General features: G+C 36.7%; 1 protein-coding gene across 5 annotated transcripts in view; it reads left to right on the top strand.

The window, feature by feature from the left end:
- Positions 1-654: 654 nt before the first annotated feature.
- col7a1 (collagen, type VII, alpha 1) overlaps positions 655-25606 on the top strand; it is a 58739-nt gene continuing 33787 nt past the window's right edge. For 3 of the 5 annotated variants that reach the window (XM_043242567.1, XM_043242563.1, XM_043242564.1), the window contains exons 1-44: positions 655-955; positions 6492-6573; positions 8456-8636; positions 10009-10165; positions 10414-10507; positions 10634-10792; positions 10906-11075; positions 11839-11968; positions 12064-12183; positions 13530-13685; positions 14368-14487; positions 14620-14769; positions 15358-15474; positions 15890-16036; positions 16284-16409; positions 16514-16660; positions 16817-16936; positions 17047-17313; positions 17401-17544; positions 18193-18318; positions 18522-18668; positions 18962-19087; positions 19168-19314; positions 19408-19527; positions 19635-19784; positions 20397-20533; positions 20677-20803; positions 21186-21329; positions 21450-21625; positions 21841-21870; positions 22000-22026; positions 22137-22181; positions 22327-22428; positions 22528-22590; positions 22856-22891; positions 22977-23030; positions 23167-23229; positions 23298-23411; positions 24114-24140; positions 24685-24738; positions 24880-24951; positions 25086-25145; positions 25230-25265; positions 25392-25436. In XM_043242567.1, coding sequence (XP_043098502.1) covers positions 6501-6573; positions 8456-8636; positions 10009-10165; positions 10414-10507; positions 10634-10792; positions 10906-11075; positions 11839-11968; positions 12064-12183; positions 13530-13685; positions 14368-14487; positions 14620-14769; positions 15358-15474; positions 15890-16036; positions 16284-16409; positions 16514-16660; positions 16817-16936; positions 17047-17313; positions 17401-17544; positions 18193-18318; positions 18522-18668; positions 18962-19087; positions 19168-19314; positions 19408-19527; positions 19635-19784; positions 20397-20533; positions 20677-20803; positions 21186-21329; positions 21450-21625; positions 21841-21870; positions 22000-22026; positions 22137-22181; positions 22327-22428; positions 22528-22590; positions 22856-22891; positions 22977-23030; positions 23167-23229; positions 23298-23411; positions 24114-24140; positions 24685-24738; positions 24880-24951; positions 25086-25145; positions 25230-25265; positions 25392-25436 — 4806 coding nt within the window. In that variant the 5' untranslated portion in view covers positions 655-955; positions 6492-6500. The remainder of the gene's footprint in view (positions 956-6491; positions 6574-8455; positions 8637-10008; positions 10166-10413; positions 10508-10633; positions 10793-10905; positions 11076-11838; positions 11969-12063; positions 12184-13529; positions 13686-14367; positions 14488-14619; positions 14770-15357; positions 15475-15889; positions 16037-16283; positions 16410-16513; positions 16661-16816; positions 16937-17046; positions 17314-17400; positions 17545-18192; positions 18319-18521; positions 18669-18961; positions 19088-19167; positions 19315-19407; positions 19528-19634; positions 19785-20396; positions 20534-20676; positions 20804-21185; positions 21330-21449; positions 21626-21840; positions 21871-21999; positions 22027-22136; positions 22182-22326; positions 22429-22527; positions 22591-22855; positions 22892-22976; positions 23031-23166; positions 23230-23297; positions 23412-24113; positions 24141-24684; positions 24739-24879; positions 24952-25085; positions 25146-25229; positions 25266-25391; positions 25437-25606) is intronic. The other 2 variants (XM_043242566.1, XM_043242565.1) reach the window with 2 other exon arrangements.

Below are 25606 nucleotides of genomic sequence, written 5' to 3'. Positions count from 1 at the left end.
TTCTTTTATTTGGCACAATAAACCCCTTAATGAATACTAAACAGTTGCAATGTATCCAAAATATATACTAATTTTGATTTAAGAGAGGGAAACTAGTGAGGTTTGAGATTATGTCTTAAAAAGGATGGATGCCCTCTAGGCTTGGATTCCAGATGAGTGTGGACAGATGCTTGGGTGTGCCACTAGTGTAAATGTATGTGTGATAGAGAGACAGGAAAAGTAAAAAGGAAGGCAAGAGAGAGTATATTTAATGTAATGCTAAGCAACGTAGTAACATGACAAATTGCATGTTACATTACCAAAATGTAACACTTATTTGTCAATCTCCTTGTTGCTCCCTCAAAGGGATCCTCTTTGACCCTGGACATGTAGTCTTCATTCAAACTACACTCGGTTCGTGAATGTCTGCTTCGCGATTCCAATCTCGGCTCCAAACTCCAATCAGACGCAGTAATGTCTCGGCTCCAGGAAAATTAACCCATTTGGTTATGAACGTACAATTTACCTGTGCAGGTACAGGCAAGAGCATAGAGCGCACGAGCGCCTCTAACTCGTGCTTTGATTGGCTGTAACTCGAGAAGGCGGGCAGTTCTGAAAGACGATCCCGTGAAGAGAGTGAATCTCTAGGGATGGACTTAGTTAGCTGCGGGCGTCTGAACAAGTCCGGGCTGCAGTTCCTTCGCTGCAGCTAATAGAACAAACAAGGAGATATCATTTTATTTTTCTGCTTGTAGGCAATGAGAGGATTTTTGCAGGTTGCATAGTTTTGAGGAGGGGAAAACAACCCTTTGGCATGTTGGCAGATGCATGCGCGTTGCGCAGAAGCGGTTAAATAAAACTAAACTTTTTAGTCATTCTTCGGACAAATACAGGCTCAGTCAAGGGAGGTTTGTCAGATCATGCATGACTAGGACAACGTCGTTGAGTGCTTCGCCTCGGTGATCGGTTTTGAGCGGTAAGTAAACGTCCGTTTGCGTTGAATTGATGGAGCGCTCCATAATAAGTGATAGAGCGCTCTGTGGTCAGTGATGGAATTCTATTCAGCACTATAACGCTGTAGGGTGACTGATTAGAACTGATTTAGGATCAGTTATAAAGCATTGTCAGTTATACAGGGCAATATAGGGTTAAACGATAAACGCTCTAGGGCAGTCATTTTTTACCTTTTGACCCCTATTGCCCCCATTGTCCCATCATATTCAAAGGCCTCATATATCTGAGATATTTTCAACAGATATATATCAAATAATTAACTAGGATAATTTTAATTCCAAAAGTTTGAGCAAAAGATTAGATAAATATATGTTTACAGTTTAGGCTACATTTTCATTATTTGAAACCACTGCATCAGTAAGGGGCCTTGATGGCTTAAAATATATAAAAAGTCATTAGAATAAACTTGTTTAATAACTAATAACTTAATAAGTGCAGCATTAGCATTTTTATAATGAATATATATTTTTTTTCTTGTTTAGTTTCTAGTTTATAAAAATTTAATTGCATACAAATCTAGATTTATTTTAAAAAAAAGTAATGGGGCCATTTATTATTGTTTGGGACAACGTGGGGGTCTTGGAGTCTAAAAGAATAGATAGAAAGCTACAGGGTGAGCAATTAATTTCTTTAACATCAGATATAAAGTCAGTAAAACAGCAGCCAAAGGTCAGTGACAGTTCTCTAGGGTCGGTGCTAATAAAGTGCTCAAGGCTTGGGTAGAGTGAAGCATCAGGATAGAGTGACGACGCTTGAGTTTAAAGAAATAATGATTTATGGAAGTAATTCTGAAGGCTATAGAAACATTATCTTAACTTGTTTTACAGTTTAGAGTGAACACAGCTTAAAGGTGCAGAATCATAATCAAATCTGTCGTGATGCAGGTGTAATGAACATTACTAATCACTGATATGATACAAGATTGTTATCTTACAAAATACCACAATTCTTATTATTTGACAGAACAGATGTGCTTCAGATACAGATTTATTCATCTAGCTCTCAAGAGATGTGTTAAAACACATCATCACTGCATATTTTACGTGTACAAAACTGCTTGAGGTGTCCTTGGCTCCTGTGTTACAACCTCATTATCATTTAGGCTAATTCACATTACACTGCATGTTTGTTAAATCATGCTGGTTTCAAGAACAAAAAGGGCAGAGAGACAACAGATCGGAAATAAGATGAAAAGAACCACAACACAAATTAATTTCAGAATTTGACCACATGCGCACATAGTTGGTGTTTTTATAAATAATCACAATGGGAAATTAGAAAATGGTGGGCTGGTGATGTGACAGAAGTGGAAAAATATCCACATCAGCATCATAACATTGGGACAAACTGCGAGGGAACAGAGGGGGCGGGGCATGACCTCAGTTGAACTTGCGTGATTCGTCACTTTGTATATATCACACTTGGTAGGCAGGGCTGGATTGTCTAGGTTACCGTGGACACCTGCTGAGCATGCAAGCATGGCCGAGGGGTTGCTCTTGTTGAGTGACATTAGTCAGACTGTAAATGTTACAGTGTGGGCTTATTTTCTTGTATAAGAGAGTATGCATGTCATTATTAAGAACAGCCGGAATGCTCAGTTGATTTTCCTGACTCTGCCAAGACTTGAATAATGATTTAAATTATAAAGCAGCACCTTAAAGTTTCTCAGTGTTTGCAGAACCTGCTCTGCTTATCAATATACTACTTCACAATACCGTAGAAAACGTTTGGTTACACAAAATTTTTCACATATGTGTGAATAACATTTGGGGCACTTAACCAATAACATCTGCGTGTCAGTCTCCATAGCTTCTTTGCTTCCTGATTAGACTGCAACACATACATAGTGAAGCATGTGAATGGAAATGCTTTATGTTCATATGTGGATGCTCATGGTCTGTTTCAGAATTTGTGACTTACATGTTGATTATGGGGATAGATATTGGATAGATTTAAATACGAAATATGTTTATTGAAATAATGGTAGCCGAACTTCACCATGCATTTTCATTTTGTCTTCTCTTAGTTTCTTGTCTTTTTCAATTATTTTGTCTATTTTTAAACAATAAATAAATAAATATATCCAGTAAATATATTAAGTAAATATTTAGACTGTATTTTGGTTGTTCAGTCTGCTTGCTTTTTTTCTTACTTTTGTAATCTTCCCCAGCTAGAAGATGTTTGTTTTTATTTGCCCTCTTTCTTTTTTTTTATTTTTTTTGCTCTGGTTTGTGGGAGATGGATTGTAATAAAATAGTTGGCAGTGTGACCAGCAGACAACTTTCCTTCTGTGTTCTGAAAAAGCGACCTCTCATAATTTAATATTTTGAGGATAAACTTTAGTCATCATGTCAGGGGGAGGAATGTTTTTAATTTCATTCCTTTTCCTTTCGGGATGTCTTCTTACCCAGCCATGAACTTTTCCTTGTTCTAAAACAGTTTGAAACATGGAGGCTTTGGCTCCTAAATGCATGAAGCAACAATTTAAAGGGAAGTTAGAAATTAAAATAAAACAAATATATTATTTGAAAAGAAACAAAAATTAGCTAGCATGCATAAAAACATTATCGTTTTGAATCTGTATTTTAGAATTTGATTACATTTCTGTGTGTGGTGGGTGTCAAAATAGCAGCTACTGTTTAGATATAAAAATTCAGTATTATAACTTTAAAATTTGGTCACATGCATGTTATTTCTAAAAAAAAAAGGTAGTTCCACCAAAAGAAAATATTCCACTGTTAATGCTGCTGCTTGGGCATTAGGTGGTGCTATGAGGTAATTTTCTGCATAGGCAAGCTTATAATGACATAAGTGGGTGAGCAAACCATGACAGTCTTTTCATTTTTGGGCTAACAATCCCTTAAGGATATGTTTGCTACTTTACTCACTAGGCTATATCACAAGTCTCTGATTTTCAGTAAAGGGGCTTCCCTGAGGTTTAGAAAGCTTAACTTTCTGTAAATAATCATTTGACTGCAATCTTTTTTTTTTTTGAAGATGATTATACATCCTAGAATCCATGAGCATAACCATAAGAAACCATAACCATAGTAAACATCAGTTAGAAACATATTAGTGCAGTTTGATTGTATTTCCAGCAGGCCACTGTGAACTGACAGAGGCAATGAACATTTTAGTTGGTGTTTGTGGTGTATAGTAGCCTGCAAGTAGTTGATGCTGTTGTTTCTTCTCCCAGCATCCTCTTTATAGAGCTCAAGAATGTCTCTTTAATTCCTCAGTCTTTAATGTTAAACCACACAGTAAACAGCGTTTTTTTATTGCTTGATTTTTATTGCTTGACTGAAACCTGCTTTAACTGGTTCACATTAGGGCTGCACGATTATGACAAAAATCATAATTGTTGATTAATCCCATGATATTGTAATTTGATTTTTAATTATGATTATCACAATTTATACTGAATGATGTGTATACCATTGTTTGAAGGAACTGCATGTTTTTTACATGAACATAAACAAGCTGAAAAACTTTTATTGCTTTCTCATAGTACTAAACAAATTTCAATGATACACTGGATTAGTTATTCTTTAAATAATAAAAAAAGCAAAACTATAAATGGTATTATAATGCTATACTCAAGTTAAAATGATAAGAATGGAAAAACCCTTAAGATAACCTGTAGAAAGGAAAAAAACATCCTAAGCACACAGAATAACATAAGTGGACTTTGAATGATTAATTGTCACTTTGAATGATAATTGTGGCATCCGTAATTGTAATTGCGATTAGAAAATCAATTAAATGTGCAGCCCTAGTTCACACACAAACACTTATTATTGCATGTGATATTAAGCAAGCATTGAATTAAATGCTATCTTGTGCAATGATGCTCTTCAGAAAACTCCACAGGTGTAAGAACGAGAGAATGTACAGCGTGCAGATGGAGGAAGGGAGAGGCTGCCGTTGACAATCTGGCAGTTCAAACTCAAATGTGGTTCAGTCAGGATACTTATAAATGCTATAATTACCCTTCCATAAACCACATAATGATGACGGAGTTCCTTTAATTAATGCAAACAACACAGAGAGAAACAAAGACATATTGATTGAAAGGGAGAGCATTAAATATAAGTAATTCCACATTTTTTGTTAATATTCACACTAATTAATAAAGTAGACCTATTGTATTTATTGTTTAGTGTACCGTATTCAGTATGTGCTACTTTAAACAGGGAATTGCTGTTGTAAAATACTTTTTTAAAGGAACCACATCATATAATTTAATTAATGGCATAATAAGAAGGATCATTGGACAAGTCTACTCAGCTGAAAATAAAGCACACAAAAGTCCCACATGTGCATACGTGGGAGGTTTGATTGTTTAGATGAGTGTTTAGTCTGTTTGTCTGTGTATTTGTGTGTGTTCCAGATAGACATGTCTTTTGGGATGCCTTAATGTTTTGTGGAGGTCTGGGTATTTGAATGTGGTTTAAAACATTAACCTTGTGGCATTTTGAGATTTGAAATAAGACCAAGTTTAATTGCCAGCTAAAAGTCTTCACCACCAGGAAGATAATGCAGGTAAAACAGTTCTTGTTTATCCTAGACAGTAGGAGACACCGGAAAAATAAAGCAATACATACTCAGTTATGCTTTTCTGACTCAGGTCTTTGAAGGTTTAATGACGTCCATGTGTGTGTTTTATGTGCGTCTCTGTTGTCTGTGAGTTTTTAACCTTGTTTTTTAGGCAGGCCATTTTCCAGAGCAGTCATTGTTGAGTGCAAACCAGAGTGACTCCAAATGTGGAGCACGATTTCCTCTCGCTACGAAATCAAAACCAGACACGTCTGCTGGGAATATATTTAAAAAATGGCATCTTTGAAAGGACAAATAGTGACACTCAGCATATGCAACGAACATTCATGTTTGAACCACTTCCGTTCAACAGCACGATCCCACATATTTTCCCTCATGAATAGTAACAAACAAAAAAGAACTAAAAGTGCACGACTATATCTGCTGCATGAGAATGTGCTTTGAGTTTTAGCATCAGTGCAAGCAGGAGTGTATGTATAAGCACGCACATGCTTTAACCCTGTTATGGCTGTGAATCATAAAATAGCATATTATTTGGAGCAATAACAGTCCTCTGTAATCAGAACAGCAATATAACAGGAATGTTCTTCTAAACAAAAGTGCTCTCTTGAAAAATGAATTCTTCATTGTGTTGTTAAAAATTGCCTATTGTAGAGCTGCTTTTCAAACTTGTACAAGCTCATCTTCGTCTGAGTCTCTGAGGCTCTTTGTTTTATGTTGTGTTGATGGTGCAAGCCCCACCTTGCTTCTCTTAGTTTCTTGTCTTTGAGCTTCTGCCAGATGTTCATGGTACAGTATCTGGGCACTTAGTTCACCTGGAGGAGGAACATTATGTTGCTGCTATTTAAGCTGAAAGCAGCGCAGACTGCTAACTGAATACTTTTTGGTTTAGATGACCATTTTATACACATTTTTCTCTTTTTATGTACCATTATGTGTAGGATTTGAAAATGGGGTGTTTGCTGAAATGGATTTTGCTGCTTGCTGTGTTGCTGTGTCTCCCATCACTGTCTACAGCTCAAGGTAAAGATTCATGCCCTTTTTTAAGGAAATACCATTCAAATGACCATGTGTATATTAGAGCTTTATTAATTTTATCTGCAGCATGTGCAGTTCTGATGTAGCATATTTAATATTGCAGTTCACTTAATTTTTACCTCTTTGGTGAAAATGAAGACATCTGTAAATTTGAGCCATGTAAGAAAGTTGAAAAGTCATAGTTAATGTTTAATATTATATTGATAAAATAATAACATGTTTGATAGATAATTTTTTTATGCACCAAAAGCGGAAAGAAACTGCTTTGTTTGTTTGTTACTGTTTTTACAGATGTTACTGCTTTTGTAAATTAACAAAAAATTACATCTGAATGTCTGTCTGCATATTTTGATGTAGAAAAAATATTTTGTTATTATAAATGTTTTGAATATTGTACCTCAGATTTGTGAAATTACACCTGTTTGGCAAATGTTTTTCATGCTTTGATTAAAAAAAAACAGTAGTTTAAAATAACAGTTAAATTTCCGTTCAAAAAAATAAATCTGACTTTAAACTTCAAAGAGTTAAAAGGTTTGACATTTTATTGTGATAATTCTTAATGATACTGTATAGAAAAAAGGTTTATTAATCATGTCAAAATTTGATCTGTTATTAGTTTTAAAGTAATAGATAAATTAAAGTAGTAGGTTTAGGTTTCTTTTTTAACAGCACATTATTGTTTTATATTATTATTGTAGTTAAGTATATTTTAATATTTTAACATTATTATTTAATCGTAACTGATACTGATGATTTATTTTCATGTTATGGCCAACAACTGAAACATGGCAGATATTAAAAATGTATACTATTTAAAAATATTAAAACACACAGACACACAAAATAAATTAAAATAAAACACTGTAACAGTATAGTATGAAAGCAAAAAAATATTAATCGTTTCAACATTTACTATTATAATTGACACTTTCTTCCATTAACACATCTAAATTGGCATATAATATAGTATGTAATATCAGTCAATACAGATAAGTTCAATACAGGTAAACACACACACACACACACACACACACACACACACATACAACTGTTGGTATCCAGTCTGAGCCCAGTATAGTGTGCATCTTTAATTCAGCACATTCAGTACACTGCACATAGTACTCACATACTAGACAGTTCCTATCATGCTCTATCAAAATGCAGTGACTCATTGATCAAATCAAACACAGCAGGTTAATTAGTTTACCACCTTAAGGGCATTCATTCATGCAGCTGGTGAGTCACACGCAGCCAAAGATTTGATGACTGGCTGTATACTGAAGTGTGTGAAGGAGAGATGGCACACCAGCCGCTGAATAAATGGGCCCAGATGCTTTGTTTGCTTCAAATGACTTTGCAGACTGGGTGGTGATGGTCATTTCCTGTGTGTCTTCTCACCCTGATCCTCCCCTAATCCTTTACTGAATACATGAATTGAATAGACCACAGATGTGAATGCTTATGGAAAAACTAAAGTTCATGTTCACAGTTGTATATACCATTGTGTATATGCTATATAGTGAAATGTTTTGTCTAGCCTTTATGACTGCATATTAAAGACAAAGAATGTGCAAAATAAGAAAAGAAGAACATGCATTTAAAGAAATTAAATAGTATACGCACTGTATGTTTATTTATTACTGTTCATGACTGTGCTTGACCTGTTTTTTGTTAACGCTAATTTGGACTGCACTGATGAGAGCATTTTTTATTTGTATTAATGAAAACCTACATATCCAAACTTAAAGATGTCTACTCTAAATATTTGTAAATATACTGTATCTTGTATACATTGAAAATGTCACAGTTGTGCTTATTTATGCAAGTCGTTGTGTTAGTATTAACAGATTTTTTTTCCTGTTGACAGGCCAGTGCAATAATGTTGTTGCAGCAGACATTGTGTTCCTAGTAGATGGATCATCAAGTATTGGACGGGCCAACTTCATGTTGGTCAAGAATTTCATGGCAGGGATTGTCAAACCCTTTGCCAGTGTAGTAGGACCCAGTGGCATCCGTTTTGGAACCATACAATACAGCGATACTGCCAGGTCGGTGAAACTCTTATATGCTTGTGTACTTGGTGTGTTGTGTTCTCAAGCACCACTTGCCTGCCTGTTACCTACATAGAAAATAGCTGCTTGGTGGCATTGCCAATGAGTGAACAATGCCTTGAGGGGACTTTTTACATATTATTTACATTTTGATTTTTGATTTGATTTTTACATCACCTGTGTAGGGTTGGGTGATATATTGCATGGGATAATCATGCGCATCTAGCAGGACTAGATTATCCGATGGGCATTGGGGATAAAAAATGGCCAATTTCAGAGTGTCTATTAAGTGCAAATAGCGCACCTTGTTGGCAGAAGCTATTCATACGATATCTGCCCATCAATGTCTGACTTACATAGAAAATATTGCTAAAGATGCGTCTCTGGTGGCGTAGGTCATAGAGTGCATGGCAACATATTTTGACACGATTGATCATCAGTCCAGTTCAAATCTATCTTCTGCCACACTCATTCTTCTTTTATAGTACATATCAGATTGGCAATATTACTTAAAAAATGGAAATAATGAATGCCTTGTGCCACTGTCTACCCCACGCTGAATTGAGCAGATAAATAGAGGTATAAGAGGTATTTCCAACAAGCAGTACCATATAATTCAACCCAGGTAAAAAAAATTAAATAAAATACTTGTGCATAGTTTTTTATTTAACATTTTTTTTATGAAATAAATGTGTGTATAGACACTACTATAAAAACAGTATATTTCTACCCTGTACTGCTTGAGTGCACTTGAATAAATATACTTGCCATGAAAGTTTCCATCATTCATAACAAACTATTTGAGTGTTAAAAATAACACATTTAAAGATTCTGTTAACACACAGTAGTCAATTAGTTAAGTAAATCAAAGGATTTTTATATATATTTATTATATATTATTTAATTTTAAATTAATGAGTACCGGGGGCCCCTACAGCACATTGTGCCCAGGGGCCTCATTATCTAATTTTTGACCAAGATGGCTTTTAGAGGCTTTTGCATCTGAACTCTTCACTTATATTTTTTTTATATAAGCACATTGCAGTTAAGGCCACTTAATTTAAAGTGGGACCAATTCTTATGATTAATTATCAGTAGATGAGTATGTAGTGTTGTTGATATTGTTGTGTTGTAGTTTGAAGTAAACATTGTGATGATTCCTTTTAGTGAATCTTGTTGAATCTCTTTTTGCATTAACCTTGCAGAAGAGTTTAACAGTTAACAGTTCTTTGAGTATATTGAATATGTCATAGCAAACAGTGTCTTTGTGTTTGATGAGGGGGCTGCACTGTGTTATAATTGTTATAAAGGTTCATGGATGTGTGTTGAAACATTTGTTGATCATAGTTATGAATTTTATCATACTTAGGGTGGAGTTTACATTTACTACATACCTGAATGGGACTGAGCTCATAAATGCCATTGAGAATATCAACTATAAAGGAGGAAACACACGTACCGGGGCAGGTCTCAAATACATTGCAGACAACTTTTTCAGCCCTTCCTCTATCAGAGATGTACCCAAGGTGAGCTGACACACATGTTTTTACTTATTCCAAATTATAGTAAAATAGAAAAGAGCTATTTTGAATGGAATATGATTTCACAATATTACTGCTTTTAATTTTATTTTGAATCAAATTAATGCAACATGGGTAAACTTAAGAGACTACATTAAAAAACAATTTTACAAGATTAATTCTGTGTATGATAAATACTCAGGTATAGCATACTTAAGTTTTATTGTCATGACTCAACACTGTCTTTCTTTTAGATCACTATTCTCATTACTGATGGCAAATCTCAGGACAGTGTGCAGGAGCCTTCTCAAAAACTACGTAGCCTTGGAGTGAAAATATTTGCAGTGGGTAAGAACTGTTCTATATATTTAGACACCATTGTAATTTTTCTGCAAACTTCAGTGCATATGTGGGCTGTGGAATCAGTATATTAAAATAACTTTAGTTGTTTCTTTCTCTCTTGGCATTTCTCAGGAATAAAGAGTGCAGACCCAGCTGAGCTGAATCTCATTGCTTCTCCTCCTCAAAGGGACTTCACCTCTCAGATTGGGAATTTTAAAGCTCTCAGCTCTTTGCTGCCCCTAGTGTCTCGACGTGTGTGTATAACAACTGGAGGCTCTTACTCAAGTGACGGTAAGCCTGCCATGCAGTAAACATAATGCAATTAAATTCAAGATTATAATTAGTTTTGTTAAATTGTATGATTTTAAATGATCCTGCTATATTAAAATGAATTTGTGTAACAGTTTCACCATCAGAGGCCTACAGTGGTCCATCAAACTTGCAGTTTTCAGGTGAGACCACCAATTCACTGAGATTTCGATGGACGTCTGCAGGAGGGCCTGTAAGTGGCTATGTGGTCCAGTACAGGCCCTTATCTAGCCAGGGTCAGCCAATCACAGCAGAGCTTCGACAGGTGAGAACAATTCTCATCAAAAGATGACTAAACATCTGTAAATGGGATAAAAAAATTTCAACAATGAATAATATTCTCTTCTCTTCTGTATTTCTTCTTTGCTCTAGCTTGTTTTCATAATCTAGCTGTCTAATAAACATTGCTTTGGTTACTATGAATATTGTTGGCTCTGTGACAAAATAGCTTACGTTTTGGATTAGTTGCTTTGGAGTAAATCATCTGCTAAATTAATTCAATGTAAATGTAAACGTTTGCTTATGTTAGTTACAAATATTGGCAGAATTTGAGTCAGATTGTCTTATCTAAATGACTTTGAAGTAGAAGCAGACTATTTCTCAGAAAGCATTTGTTCATTTAGCTCTATTAATTAATTATTTTGGTTTTATTAATTATTAATTAATTAATTATTTTTGTACATTTTAAGGGTCACTGAAATGATTGAGCACCAGCAATAATTTAGTATTACTTATTTATTATAATAGTGTTTATTAATGTGCTTTTGCTAATTATGTGATTTGTCTTTTTTGTGTTTTTATATTTCATACAGATTTTGTATTTTATTGCAGGTGAAGTTGTAGTGATTTTGGTACTTCACCTCAGTGTTTTGTAATTCATTTTTTTATTAATTGATGAATTAATTATTATTTTTTTTAATTTCAGTTACTCTTAATTGTTTTCATAGTTTTAGTTTTAGCTTACAACAACAGTGGATCACACAAAGTGTAGCATATTGATATCCAATGAAAAGCCTTTTTACCTGCAGGAAACAATACCAAGCAACCAGCAGAGCTACACTGCACGAGAGCTGCATTCAGGCACAGACTACCTGATCACTGTTATTGCTCAGTACCCAAACAGCTTGGGAGAGTCAGTGTCTGGCAAGGCCCGAACAAGTGAGAACTGAACACAACAGAAATATGTGTCATCTAAATCAGTACCTCTTAAAAAAAACTCGAAAACTCTCACTCACTCTTACCCCAAACTGTAGAGCCTCTCCAAGGTGTGACTGCACTGCGACTGATCCAGGCTGGATTTTTTACTCTGGCTTTGGGCTGGGACACTCTAGCTGACCAAGTACAGGGTTACAGAATCACCTATAGACCTACAGGTGAGACCGACACACTTCCATATGAACAATAATTCATACTTCAGTAATGTTTTTACTTTTGAATAGTCAATACCATAATTACAGTGTGAGTCAGTGAAGCAGATTCTGGAGGATAAATGTGTAGGAGATGACTGGGCCACACTGTAATATGTAGTAGTTTTATTATTTTTCTATTGAAGACGCGAGTGATGTTTGTACAGCATGTTTAAAATTGAAAAATAAATTGTTCCATATCTGATCATTCAGTGAAGAAATATCACATACATATGTCTCTTCAAAAAAGCCATATAATTGGACATTCATTTCTGTCGCAGAAACAGTCAAATGTGGAACAGTAGCTGAGGAATTTGAACAAACCCTTAATTATAAGTGTGAGTGATAGTAATAGTGATTATAGCCTTAGCAAGCACCACTAACTAATGATTTTAGCAAAAGGAAGATGGAGAGGTGGGAGAGTGTGTTTTGGTTTCCCCAAGGTATTTTTGTCAATTGCTGAAAGGAGTGCCAGTTTGCTTTGCCTGGTTGGTATCCAGGTGTGAGCTGGCAGAGAACAGATCTGTCAGATTAGGTGTGGCCCTATGTTTAATCAGGTTTTTGAAGGTGTTTCAACGTGCCCGTTTTAGCCCAATGTTGCATGCAGATGAATAGTTCCTGAAACTGTGATTTATAATTATACTATGTCATTAACTGACTCATATATTGATGATATGCTGTGTTTGCTTGGCCAGCTGGTATGAGCTGCTACCTCTATACCAAACCCCCAAATGTTTCTAAAGATGTACCAAAACATTTAAAAAATGCAACCTAAGGCAAAAAGTTTAATGGTAATGAAAATCTATAAAAGGTACACAAATAAAGAGAGGATCCACTAATGTATCTGCAAACCCTTTTTGCTTTTCGAAATATTGAGAGATTTAATGTCTTAGTCAAAAGAGAGAAAGATGTCACATTTGCTGCTACTCTGTCACAGGACTTCTCTGGTATGCATTGTTTTTGTTCATTACTATAAATATCGGAGTTGGTTTTCTACTCTTTGTTTTTCATGTTTTCACATTTGTAAATGTAAAAAATATATTCAAGCAATTTTGAAATTGGCCCGTTGAATTAATAATACATTGATGTTGAGCTTGCAGCTTAATAAGTGAGTCATGACCTACTGTAAATAAGCAGCCATGCTGATGGATAAGTTCAGTGAGTTCATTCATTAAAGGATTTGTCAGACTGATTTAAACTGGTTGTTAGGTACAGTACTTCCACGCTGCAAGTCATCATTGAAAATACTGTTAAGCTGCACAGCATAATGCATTATTTATGCTAATTGATTTTCCTGATTAATTGATTAACAGGTCAGCCTGTTGCACAGCTGCTGGAACAATCTGTTGGGGCTGAGTCTACTTCTCTGACTTTGGTCGATCTGAAGGCAGACACAGAATATGTAATCAACTTATACCCACTGTTTCCCCGTAACAGTGCCTCCCCAGCTACCCTGACTGTCAGTACATGTGAGTCCTCAAATACTACAATTCAAAAGTTATTTTTTTGTTTTAAAGAATTTAATACTTTTATTGAACAAAGATGCATTAAACTGATCAAAAGTAACAGACATTCATAATGTTAAAATACTGAGATTTATCTGGAATCTGAGGGTGTGAAATATTGAGAAAATCACTTTTAAGTTCTTTGACATGCATATTTTGAAGATATTGTAAGATATTTAGAAAAAAGTTTGTACCAGGCTGTTTTGGGTCACCACTGACTTCCATAGTATTTTTTTCTTACTATGGAAGTCAATGGTGACCCAAAAAAGCATGGTTACAAATTTTCTTCAAAATATATTCTGTTGTGTTTGGCAAAACAAAGAAATTCATACAGATTTGGAGCTACTTGAGGGTGAGTAAATGATTACAGAATTTTCATTTTTGTGTAAACTATTCCTTTAAAATCCTAATGATTTTTGGCAAAAAAGGAAAATCAATAATTTTGTCCCATACAATGTAAATTTGGCTATTACTATAAAAATATTTCACAATATTACTATACTATAGATATATATATCCATATAAAAATATATATACATATATGAAAACACGCAGACAGAATTACACACTGTTTTCTCATCCTGCATCACTAAAGTGCTCATGCTAATATGTAAATCTCTGTCTGTGTATGTGCCTGTGTTTGCAGTGCGTTTAGAGGGAGTGCAGCAGCTTTCTGTTGAGACTATCTCAAGCAACAGTGTTCGAGTTCGCTGGACAGGAGTGACAGGGGCCAGAGGATATAGAGTCGTTTGGGGCCCTTTCACAGGTCAGCACATTTTTGAAGATGCTCTTTTTAATGAAATGCTTTCTACAAGGTGATGATGTCTTTGAATGCTTTAGGTCGGGTATGATTTCATGTTGTGTTTTTATCAGATTCTTTTGTATATGTCTGCTTCAGGAAGTGATGTGGAGACCGTAGAACTGGGAGGTGATAGTGAATTTCACACTCTGGGGAATCTGAGACCGGACACAGAGTACATCGTTACAGTCATTGCTCTGTACAATGGAGAAGCTGAAGGACCAGCAGCCAGTGCACGTTTTAAGATAGGTACAGAGATACACATGCAGACACATCTACAGTAAATGGTACATTGGCACAGAGGACGTTTTAAAAGAGATGCACTGATTTGGAAATAATTTCTGCAAGAAGTACTTTAGGCAGTGTTTCTAAAATAAACCACAAAATAAAATAAATAATCTAAATGCTGCATTCATGCATTCATTTGGACAGGTTTGTATTTAGTGTAGCATGCGCAGATGGTCTTCAGTTAAGAAGAGTACAGAGAGAAAATTTAAGACAAGAAACAAGATGTGTGTCTTTTTTCCATCTTGCACACATTTATCATACACAGACAGTGAGGTGTTCGCTTTCAATTTTGCCGTTGACTCACTGTCTTCTAGATCAGAACAGAAGAACAGTTTTTTGTCTTATGACTCACAGACTGCAGCAGTCAAATATGTGAGGGTGTTTGTATATGAGCATACATGTTAGAGCGATAGACTAAGAGAAAGCAGGCAGTAACTGTCTATAAATAACAGGACATAAAGTTCTCAAAAATGGAAGTCATTCTTTTAATATTTTATGGTACAGGAGGGGAGATGAAGCTAAAATATGGTTAATGCATTTGGCTTTCAGAGCGCTCAGAGCAACAGGTCCTGAGAGCCACGACTACGGGACCCACTAGCATCAGATTAAACTGGAACCTCATACAGGCCGCCAGAGGCTACAGACTGGAATGGAAAACCGGAGAGAGTATGAAACTGTTACTAAAGCATGCAAACACACTGTAAAAATTGCCAGGAATGCTGCATTTTAGCTGTATTACAGTAAATGACTCTATAAATAACTACATGCAGAAGTTTGATGATTATGGTAATTTATGTACATTTATTTGGAACCCAATAAGTGAAATGTTAAAATAAGCATGATCAGCCTGAGCAGTTAAAAGGGGTTTTTGCAAAACATTATCAAATATGAACAATCTGCATACATAGAATTCATTTTAAATGAATAATAAACTGAAACATAAACTTTGTAGACTACAAAACAAAAATAAAAAAGTGACTACAGCAACAAGAAAAAACAAACAAACTATGTACAGTATGTCTGTAAAACAATGATTGTGTAACACTTTTTTATGATCTTTATGTGATCCTGCTGACCTCAGGAGGCAGACTTCAGAGGCAAGAGTTCTCAAAAAGCACCACCAACTATGAGCTCAGAAATCTGCAGCCGAATACAGAGTACATCATAACTCTATACACGCTCTACGAGGGGCGAGAAGAAGCTACTTTCTTTTCAACCAAATCCACAGGTCAGAAAAATTATTTGATGGATTACAATATGAAAGACATTGGGGAAAACTAGTGAAAATTTTTACTCAGAGAACCTTTTTCTTGTCATTACTCAAGGTATTATTGTAGTACATTTTTAAAAATGTACAGTTGGACAAATGGGGGTTGGGGGTTATAGTTGCAAAGTGGCAAAACCTGATGGTCATTGGCTTTGTTTCTGTCTTGCAAGCCTTTCATGTGATATTCTGATGCATGGGTTATGTTTAGTAGAGCAGCAAGTTGGTCCTGTCACAAACCTGAGGGTGGTTGATTCACTCGGAAACATTATTCGATTAGGATGGACAGGAGTCTCTGGGGCAACACAATACAACATCATCATTCTTAATACAGAATGTGAGAACATTATTTCCTTTGAATACAAATACAGTATGACAGTATATCATTACAGTGCTGTTTAGGACGTTTGGTTTAGGTATTGGTTTACCCATCTTTCACAGCAAATACAGAGGAGAAGATAAGAGTTCCTGGGAATCAGACCACCTTGAATCTACGGGATCTTGAAGATGGTGTGCGCTATGCTGTAAGTGTAAATGCACTAATTGGATCCAATGAAGGGGAAGCTGCAACAGTGTACATCATAACAGGTGTGTGTTCATACTTTTTCTGATGTGCAAATGAGGTTGTCAGTATATCAGGGGCCTATATTGGTCTATACAAATATGGATGCTACTAAAGATACTCTGTAGGCTAACATAATGTGGATCTATTAAAATAACTGATAGTAACTAAATGTTAAATAGAACCACCACAGAGGGTGACCGACTTACGGATAGTTGGGAGCAACAGTCGTCGAGTCAGGATTGCATGGACTGGTGTTTCTGGGGCAACAGGCTACCGTGTTACCTGGAGACAAAGCAACAGTATGTAGACATGTTTGTGCAATGATTTCGATCTTCTTTATTAGTTTTTTAATTGATGTTACATAACATATGTTGGTTTTAATCTGTCCTCTGTGCTCTTTCTTTTTTAGCTGCAGAGCAATCCCGTATCCTAGCTGGCGATGTCAGTACTTTCACTATAGACGGGCTGCAGCCAGATGATTCTGTTGTTGTGGGTGTTGCTCCAGTAATTAATGGGCAGACTGGAGAAGTGGTCTCTGTGTCTACAAGAACCAGTGGATCTACTGGAATTGTTACAGGGCTAAGAGTCACTGAAGTTACATCTGCAAGGATAGTAATAAATTGGACTCCTGTGTCTAGAGCAACAGGCTATAAAATAATGTGGCGGCGAAGTGATGGTATGGACAACATTAACTTGAGTGCTATACATTTTTTCTAACAATGTCAATGGAACATGATTTATTTTATTTTATTTTACATTGTAGGAGTGGAAGACTCTGAGATTGTACCTGCTGATGTGGCTTCCTATGCCATCGATAGACTCCAGGAAGGTGCAGCCTACCAAATATTAGTCTCAGCCCTTTTTAACTCGCGGGAAGGGCCTTCAGCCACTGTGACTGCAAGGACAGGTAGTTTTTGTGTTTCTGCATTTTGATATATTCAGTTAACCATATGCATGGATTTCTAAATGCTTGAAGTCAGCAGGAAATAAAAATAGATCATTCTTTTACAGTTATTAACTTCCCCTTACAATGACATTACTTCTCTGATGATGTACACTGAAATAAGAGCTGGACCCTTCCCTCTAGCAACCTTTCAGTCACATGAGATTGCAGCAATTATCAAATGAGAACGATCCTACTATCTTAATAATTTATGATAGACAAAATCAAGTGTTCTTTTTTTTTTGCTTTCAATGTTGGGTTTGTTTCGCTTGGCAGATGTTCCCTAGTTCATACAATCCTCACCATTAGTGGCATTTCAACACATTTGTGGCTAAATATTAGGAAACGTGTTGCATAACTCCAAAGGAACGTATTAATAATTTTGTATCAGTAAGTCTTGAATGATATGTCAGTAAATGTGTTAATAGTTTTAAACTATACTTAAAACATTTTTTTTACTATGGATCACTACGAGGAACAAAAGAACATTGCAACTTTAATTTCATGCCGACTTTAAAGATTAGTCATTTCTGAGCTTTCAGCAGTATGCAAGGTTCAATATTTGTATTTTTTGGTCCGGATGACTGACTTTCTCCTGATTGTATGCTTTAGATCAGGCCGTAGTGGGTCGCGTCACCAATTTACAGGTGGTGGAGGCCCAAGGGGAGGTTGTTCGAGTCACCTGGGTTGGAGTTCAAAACGCAACTTCATACAGAGTACTCTGGAAAAGGACTGACGGTGAGATTTTATAACGATTTTAAAGTAAATGCTCTCATAGCTGAGTGTAAGTGCCATATCCTATAGTAAACAAAACACTGAGATCTCGGCTTTCTTATTTGTCTTATTGAAAATCTAAAAATGCAATAGTCTGTGACCTCCATCGACCACAGCTCATAAATTATGTAGACTATATAAAAATAAAACTGTGAGTGCAATTGTAGGTGGAGAGGAGAGGAGTCAGCTGGTAGGTGGTAACGTGACCTCAGTGGATCTGAGGCAGCTGGATGAAGGGGCACAATATGAAGTAAAGGTTCTGGCTCTGGTTCGGAACAGAGAAGGCCCACCTGTCTCCGTCAGAGTCACTACAGGTGAGTGCTGTTTGTCTGTGCGTTTCTCTGTTTCAAGTCATATTTACTTATACAGAGAAATCATTCATCTGTATTATCTAGTACTGGTCTTTACAATATGGATTTCACATTTATTTACATACCTTTCTATTCCACAGAATGAATATTTACACAGTGCACAAAATAAAGGCGCACACATTATTGTTTGTGTGTTATTAGATTATCTTTTATCGTGGCCTGGACGAATATCTGATTCAATTTAACAGAGATGTTTTCTTGGAAAATGTGTATTAATATTACTGTTTGTTGTACAGGTGGCCAGAGAGGGACAAAGGTAGAGGGTTTGCGTGTTTTGGACACGACCCCAGGGGGGCTCCGTATAACCTGGAGAACAGTGAGTGGAGCCAGCTCATATCGAATCTACTGGAGATCCTCACAAGGTAGTTATACAGGCACACATGTACCCACACACAAAGCAGACTCAACTAATTTTGTATTGCTATATGCTTGCTTTGACCAGGTGAACCTGAATTAAATCGTCTGATTAGTGGCGATACAACTTCATACACCCTTGATGGGCTTCGTCCAGGTCTGAGCTACACTGTAAGACTGTCTGCTTTGGTGGACGGTCAAGAAACCGAAGCTACCACCATCAGAGCAACCACTGGTACACATACTAGATTGTACCTCACATTTGGTCTCCTTTCTCTTTCTCCAGCCTCTTTTATTCAGTACAGTATATCTCTTTCTGTTTTTTTAGATGCCCTGCCACCTGTGACTGGTTTGAGTGTGACAGACAGTACTGAGAATTCAGTCCTGTTAGGCTGGTCGTCAATAGCAGGAGCCACAGGATATATTTTACGCTGGACAGAGGAAGAAGGTGATTTTTCTGAAAGTTTAGGAATTGTTGGTGTGTGGTTTACATATAAGAAGCATAGTTATGGGTGAATGCACTTCTTTAGTGTGTTATGTACTCTCTTTCTTCAGACACAGGAGCGGGCCAGTCTGAAACGCTGCCTGGTACAGCCACATCTTACCGTGTGACAGGTCTAAGACTGGGCCGTCGGTACCGTTTCACACTGCAGACCACCTTCCAAAACCAGGTTGGACCTGAGACCAGTGTGGAGGAACGCACAGGTTAAATACTTAGTGTTTAATTTACGTCTGTCAAGTGATTACATTTTTTGTCTAATTAATTACATTATATGCTGATTAATTAATCACAGATCAATGAATTTGGTTGAACCCCCCACCCCCTTACTTACCAAACTTACCATTAAATTTTTACTCTAAGACAAAAAATACAGATCGTACTCTTCTGGTAGACTGACTGGTTGTGTGAATTATTTCATACAGTACTTTTGACTTTGAAGTGAAAGCAAATTATAGCTTTCAATGTGAGTACAGTGAATAACATACCATTACACTGGTCAGTCAAAGGGAGATTTTCTCTCTCTACATGCTCTCACTGCTAGCAATTTTCATTTGGGAAGTTACAGAGACTGACAGAAGATAATAGTGTTTGATGTCATGCTGTATTTTCACACTATCACTGGCAATGAATGAAATTTTCATGTATAGAGATACGTTCCCATAGATGATTTGCAACATCTTTATTTTTATGTCAAGAGCTGATGTCTGTGAAGCTGAAATTAATAAATGTTTGCATAAATGAATAAATAATTTTCAACATTGTTCTACTCACTCTATGCTGTATTTCTCACTGAATATAATTAATCCATGTTTTAGTGTGTGTGGGAGGGCGTTTGGATGTTGTCTTCCTTGTCCCTGCATCTCGTGATCGCTCTGGCCTGGTGGGACCTGTGTTGTCTCTGCTCGCCAGTTCTGCTGGATCCTTTACTTCCATCGGACCCAGAGACTCCCAGGTGCAGTTTTTTATGTTGTGCTCAAAGTTTAGTCACATTTATGTGACTCCAAAAAAACATTGCTATGAGAGTGTCCATGGGAGTGCATGAGGCATTGAGCTGGTGAGTGTGAATGAAGTGCTTGTAATACCGGTTTGCTCCAGGTGGGGGTGGTGATGTACAGTGAAGATCCAAAAGTGAGCTTCCTCCTCAATCGTCATAGCAACAGTGAGACCCTTCTGCAGGATATTTTGACCATCCCATTCAATGACAGACCAGGAAATAATATAGGTGTGTTTGTGTGTTTTGTATTTTCTTTTTCTTTTATTTTTTGTGTACCATTATATGTAGGTCAGGTTGACATGAAAATCAACCCAAAATCATATTGAAATGAGGATGTATATATTGCATACTGTATATATAGTGTAAAGATGATTTCTAGTACCCATATGGACCTACTCATTGTAGTGCAATAATACCTTCAAAATCAAAAGCAATGCAATAAAATATGTATGAAACCTTTATAATATATATATATATATATATATATATATATATATATATATATATATATATATATATATATATATAATACACACACTGTAATATTTGACATTCAGGTGACATTATTATGTGAATGTAAGTGTTCTGATATTTTTTTGCTTTTTTATAGGTCAGGCAATGACATACGCACGTCAGTTTTTGCTAAGCGCACCAGCCGGGCGAAGGTATAGCGTTCCCGGAGTTGTCGTTATTATCGCTGACGACAAGTCAACCGATGATCTTAGCCAGCCGGCTGCTGCTGTTAGAGCCGATGGTATGCCACACAAAATCAGCTCCAGCGCATTAATGTACACACAAACAGAGCAAACCTTTCCGGCTGCTCTGTCTCATGTCCATAAGAATGAGTTAGCGCTGTAATAACTATGTCCCTCAGGTGTGACAGTGTTGGCTGTAGGAATTGGACGTGCAGACTCTAGAGAGTTGCGTTCGGCAGTGACGGATGGCAGCACTCAGAATCTGCTCTATGCTCAAGACGCAAATCAGCTCTATGGTCTCCACCCCGACCTGGCAGACCTCCTCTGTGGCCTTGCACGTGGGACTAGTGTCACGGTCAGATAAAATCCATCCGTCTAGCTGTCATAAATGTTGTGTCATCACTTTTTTTATTATGATGCTTGCTTGGCCTGTCAAGCTTGCCAGAGTCATGATACAGCGCAGGATTTTATTATATTTTCATTGTTTCAAACTTTATTGATAGTCTTTATTTATAAGAAGAGAAGACAAGGTGCAGTAAAGACTGATTTTGATTTGTTGTTTCCTTGTAGCCAGGGCCTTGCAACGTACAGTGTCCACAGGTAAGTGAATTCTGAACATATAGACTAACATATACTGTACAGACGCACCAAGACGTAATTACATATTTATGTTTACACTTGTACATCTACATGCACCTCACAAGAGATTGACCTGTGCCTTTGTTGCAGGGTGCTAAAGGGGAACCTGGTCAGAAGGTAATAATTGTTGTTGCATAGAATAGCTCCAAGTTGGCTTGTTGGACTTGATAATTGCTGTAATTTTCTGGTTGAAATATTTATGCGTCTTGTCTTTTGTGTGTATGTAGGGTGAGAGGGGCAGAGATGGAGTGGATGGAAGAAAAGGCGAGCCTGTAAGTTAATCTGTATGCACATTTAGACCTGTTTGTTCATCTACAGTATGAGATTCATTAAGTATTGCTATGCTTTTTTATATCCTCAAGTAAATGTCTGTCTGATTGACTGTGTGTGTGTGTGTGTGTGTTTGTTTTTAAATAGGGTCGTGATGGTTTACCCGGTCGTGAGGGTCTCAGAGGACCTGAGGGGCCACCAGGTCAACCAGGCAGCGGTCTGGGAGTGAGAGGAGAGAAAGGCGAGAGAGTAAGTGGCACTTAAATATGAATACACACATATGCACACAGATCACAAGTGTTGATATTGCTCACTCCTTCTCCATTTGTTTCCCTTCATCTTTTTCAGGGTTTTCCAGGACTGGATGGCAGTCCGGGTGTTCCAGGTCGTCCTGGAGCAGTTGGATTACCAGTAAGAATGAAATCATGAAAATTTTTAATTAAATGGTACTATTCAGACCGGTATTTGTGGATATACTTCATGCACATCCATAAACATAGCATAGTAATCAGGTCTGGATGCATGCTAAAAATCTTAATCTCTTAATTAATCTCTTTATTAATCTCTTAATTTAATCCTCTTTAGTGCAGTGCCACTTAAAATATTAAAGCTAAAAAGATCTCATCAATTTGTTTATAACATTGGTTAATTATCTGATGTCATTCTGTTGTTTTAGGGCATTCAGGGATTACCAGGTGTAAGAGGAGACCCTGTAAGTTCTCCTTAACATACTGTATATGCGTAGAAACAAACATACACAAATATACACTTACGATATTGTCTGTTTTGCTTAACAGGGAGAACCAGGCAATTCAGGCGCTCAGGGATTAAAGGGAGAGAAAGGTGAAAGGGTAAGAGTGATATTCTAAATTAATCTCTTAAGTGCTCAACTCTACTCCTTGGTTTAGCATTTTATGTAGTCACTTTTACCGCAAGAGCATCAATTGTTTGGTTCAAGAAATAATTTGTTGTTGCTACTTACTACAGGGAGAACCAGTTGGAGGAGGTTTACCAGGCCGTAAAGGAGAGCCAGGAATACCAGGGATCCCTGTAAGAAACACAAGAAGTAAACAACAGCATAACTGCATTGCCTAATTCATGTCTTTCTTTCCTTTTAGGGCACTCCTGGTCGTCAAGGTGTGGATGGGGCAAAGGGAGAGCCAGGTTCACAAGGTCTGCCTGGACAGGATGGTCGCCCCGGGTTGCCAGGCACTGCTGGACTTTCTATTAAGGTCAAAATAAAAAATTTTATTGCATTTTTATCAACATTTCAACCACTTGTCACATAAACATGCCACAACCAAATCAACCAACAGAAAACGTCCGTCTTTTAAAGTGCTAGTAAAAAAAACCTTTTGTACAAATTCCTTCTGAGGTACAAATACCATTCAAAAAGTCAGCTTAGGAATACTAAGAGGTTAATGAGACCAGGTATGCAGTCCAAACTTGATGAAAAGCTTCAGTAGGGATGTGAGTAACACAAATTGAAAATTCTAAAGGAATAATTTTGAAATAATTGTACCATCCTCTATTGCCTATGCTAAAGATCTCTCTAAATGTGCAGTATATATGCTCCTTTCCCTCCTGTTTGAACTCTTTGGGCATAGTGAGGGTCTTTATGGTCAATGTTGAATAGCACAACACTCTTTGTTTGAGGTTAGGGATCAAAATAAAGATATCAGTGTACATTAAAATATCTGCACAGCAGTAAAATGAACCACATATCTGTCAGTACACAGAAATAATCTCACTGCCATGTTTGTTTTCTTATTTTAACCCAGCTATGAAAATATGTAAAAGTGCCACTGGCATTTTTATATAGATCGATATTGCTATGCAATATTATTCATAGTTTTCACTGTTTGAAGTTTCATGTATACTTTCAGCCAATCATGTACCTGTCTGTTTTTGTGTTTCACTTTATTTTCCTCCAGGGTGAAAAAGGCAGCCCTGGTGAGAGGGTGAGTTAATATATAAATTGCTCTTCAAAAGAAGCCTGAAAAGTCTTCTCCAAAAAAGATACAGAGAAAATAATTGCTAGCATAACAATAAAAAAGCACAAATATAAAATAACCTCAAAATATTATATTTTAATAAAATCAAATAATTTAGATTTTACCATGTGAAGCACAGTTTTCGGCTATTTTTTGGCATATATTAGTAAACATGCGTAAATATTGTATTGAATGCATGTTGATAGTCCCAAATGTAAGGTACATGGTCTTTTCATATTCCTTTAACCTAGAATCCATGTAGAACACAACCACACACTGCTGATATAAATTATTTTCTAGAGAATTTTAAAGCAGTAATCTATTATTTCTTGAGGTAGAGAAGCAAGTACTCTAACATTTCATTATAACGTCCCATGTTGATTAAGGATTCAGCAAGGGCAAAGTAATTTGATGCACCACGAGAACTCTCTGATGGCATACTAATACAATGTGTAAAGTGTTCACATTTCTTGAACGTAAATGTGTTCTTCTGTCTTATTCGGAGGAACAGGGTCCTCCTGGAGTGGGTAGTGGGGTAGCTGCTAAAGGAGATGCAGGTGAACCTGTGAGTGTCTCCATTATTCATGACAATGTAAATGGATGTGTGTTTCTGTCCAAGTGCTGCTGAAAATTTTGATGTGTGTACTTCATTGTGTGTTTTTGAGTTTATTCACATGCACTGAATGGTATTTGGCCGTAATTTCAGGGAAGTGCTGGACCATCTGGTCCTCAGGGCCCACGAGGACTGACTGGACAAAAAGGAGCCAAAGGAGAAGCTGTATGTTTTTTTCTGCTATTTATTTTTTTTACATCGTATGTATGCTGTTTTAAGCTGTGTTTTGTAAAATGTGTGCGTTGCCTGTCTATGAGTCTACTTCCTTGACCTGGTTTGTTTGTGTGATTGTGTTGCAGGGTGAGAGTATTGAGGGTAAACCAGGCCCCCAAGGTAACACCGGAGACCCTGGTGATCGGGTATGATATGCTTTCACTGAAATATTTTCTGCGTGTTCTAAAATTCCACCTCATTTTTCTTTCATTTGTGAACTTTTGTTTCAGGGTCCTCGAGGACCTCCTGGTGAAATTGGAAGTAAGGTAAAGAGCAGAAGTCAGCGCATGACTATTTTTTTCGTGCTTGTGTCATCAAGGTGCAATGAACACACTTTCTGAATGCATAATCTATGAATCAGTTGATGAAGTTTTGTTTATTATTTTATTCAGGGTGATCGAGGACAAACTGGACCAGCTGGTTCAGATGGCGCCAAGGTGACTATTTGTCTATTTGATGGGAAGCATCTCTTTATAAATGTTTCTAGAATTGTACTATATCCCTTGTGCTCTTTAATGTTCCCTAGGATTATTTTTGATACAATTTGATGGGTGATAAGTTGTTTAAGCACTTTTTACCAATTATTGTCCACAAATGTAGCTATTTA

The sequence above is a fragment of the Puntigrus tetrazona genome, chromosome 6 (assembly GCF_018831695.1).
Source record: "Puntigrus tetrazona isolate hp1 chromosome 6, ASM1883169v1, whole genome shotgun sequence".
Taxonomy (NCBI): domain Eukaryota; kingdom Metazoa; phylum Chordata; class Actinopteri; order Cypriniformes; family Cyprinidae; genus Puntigrus; species Puntigrus tetrazona.
The sequence above is the reverse complement of the archived record's forward strand: the minus strand, read 5'-3'. Positions and strand labels throughout refer to the sequence as shown.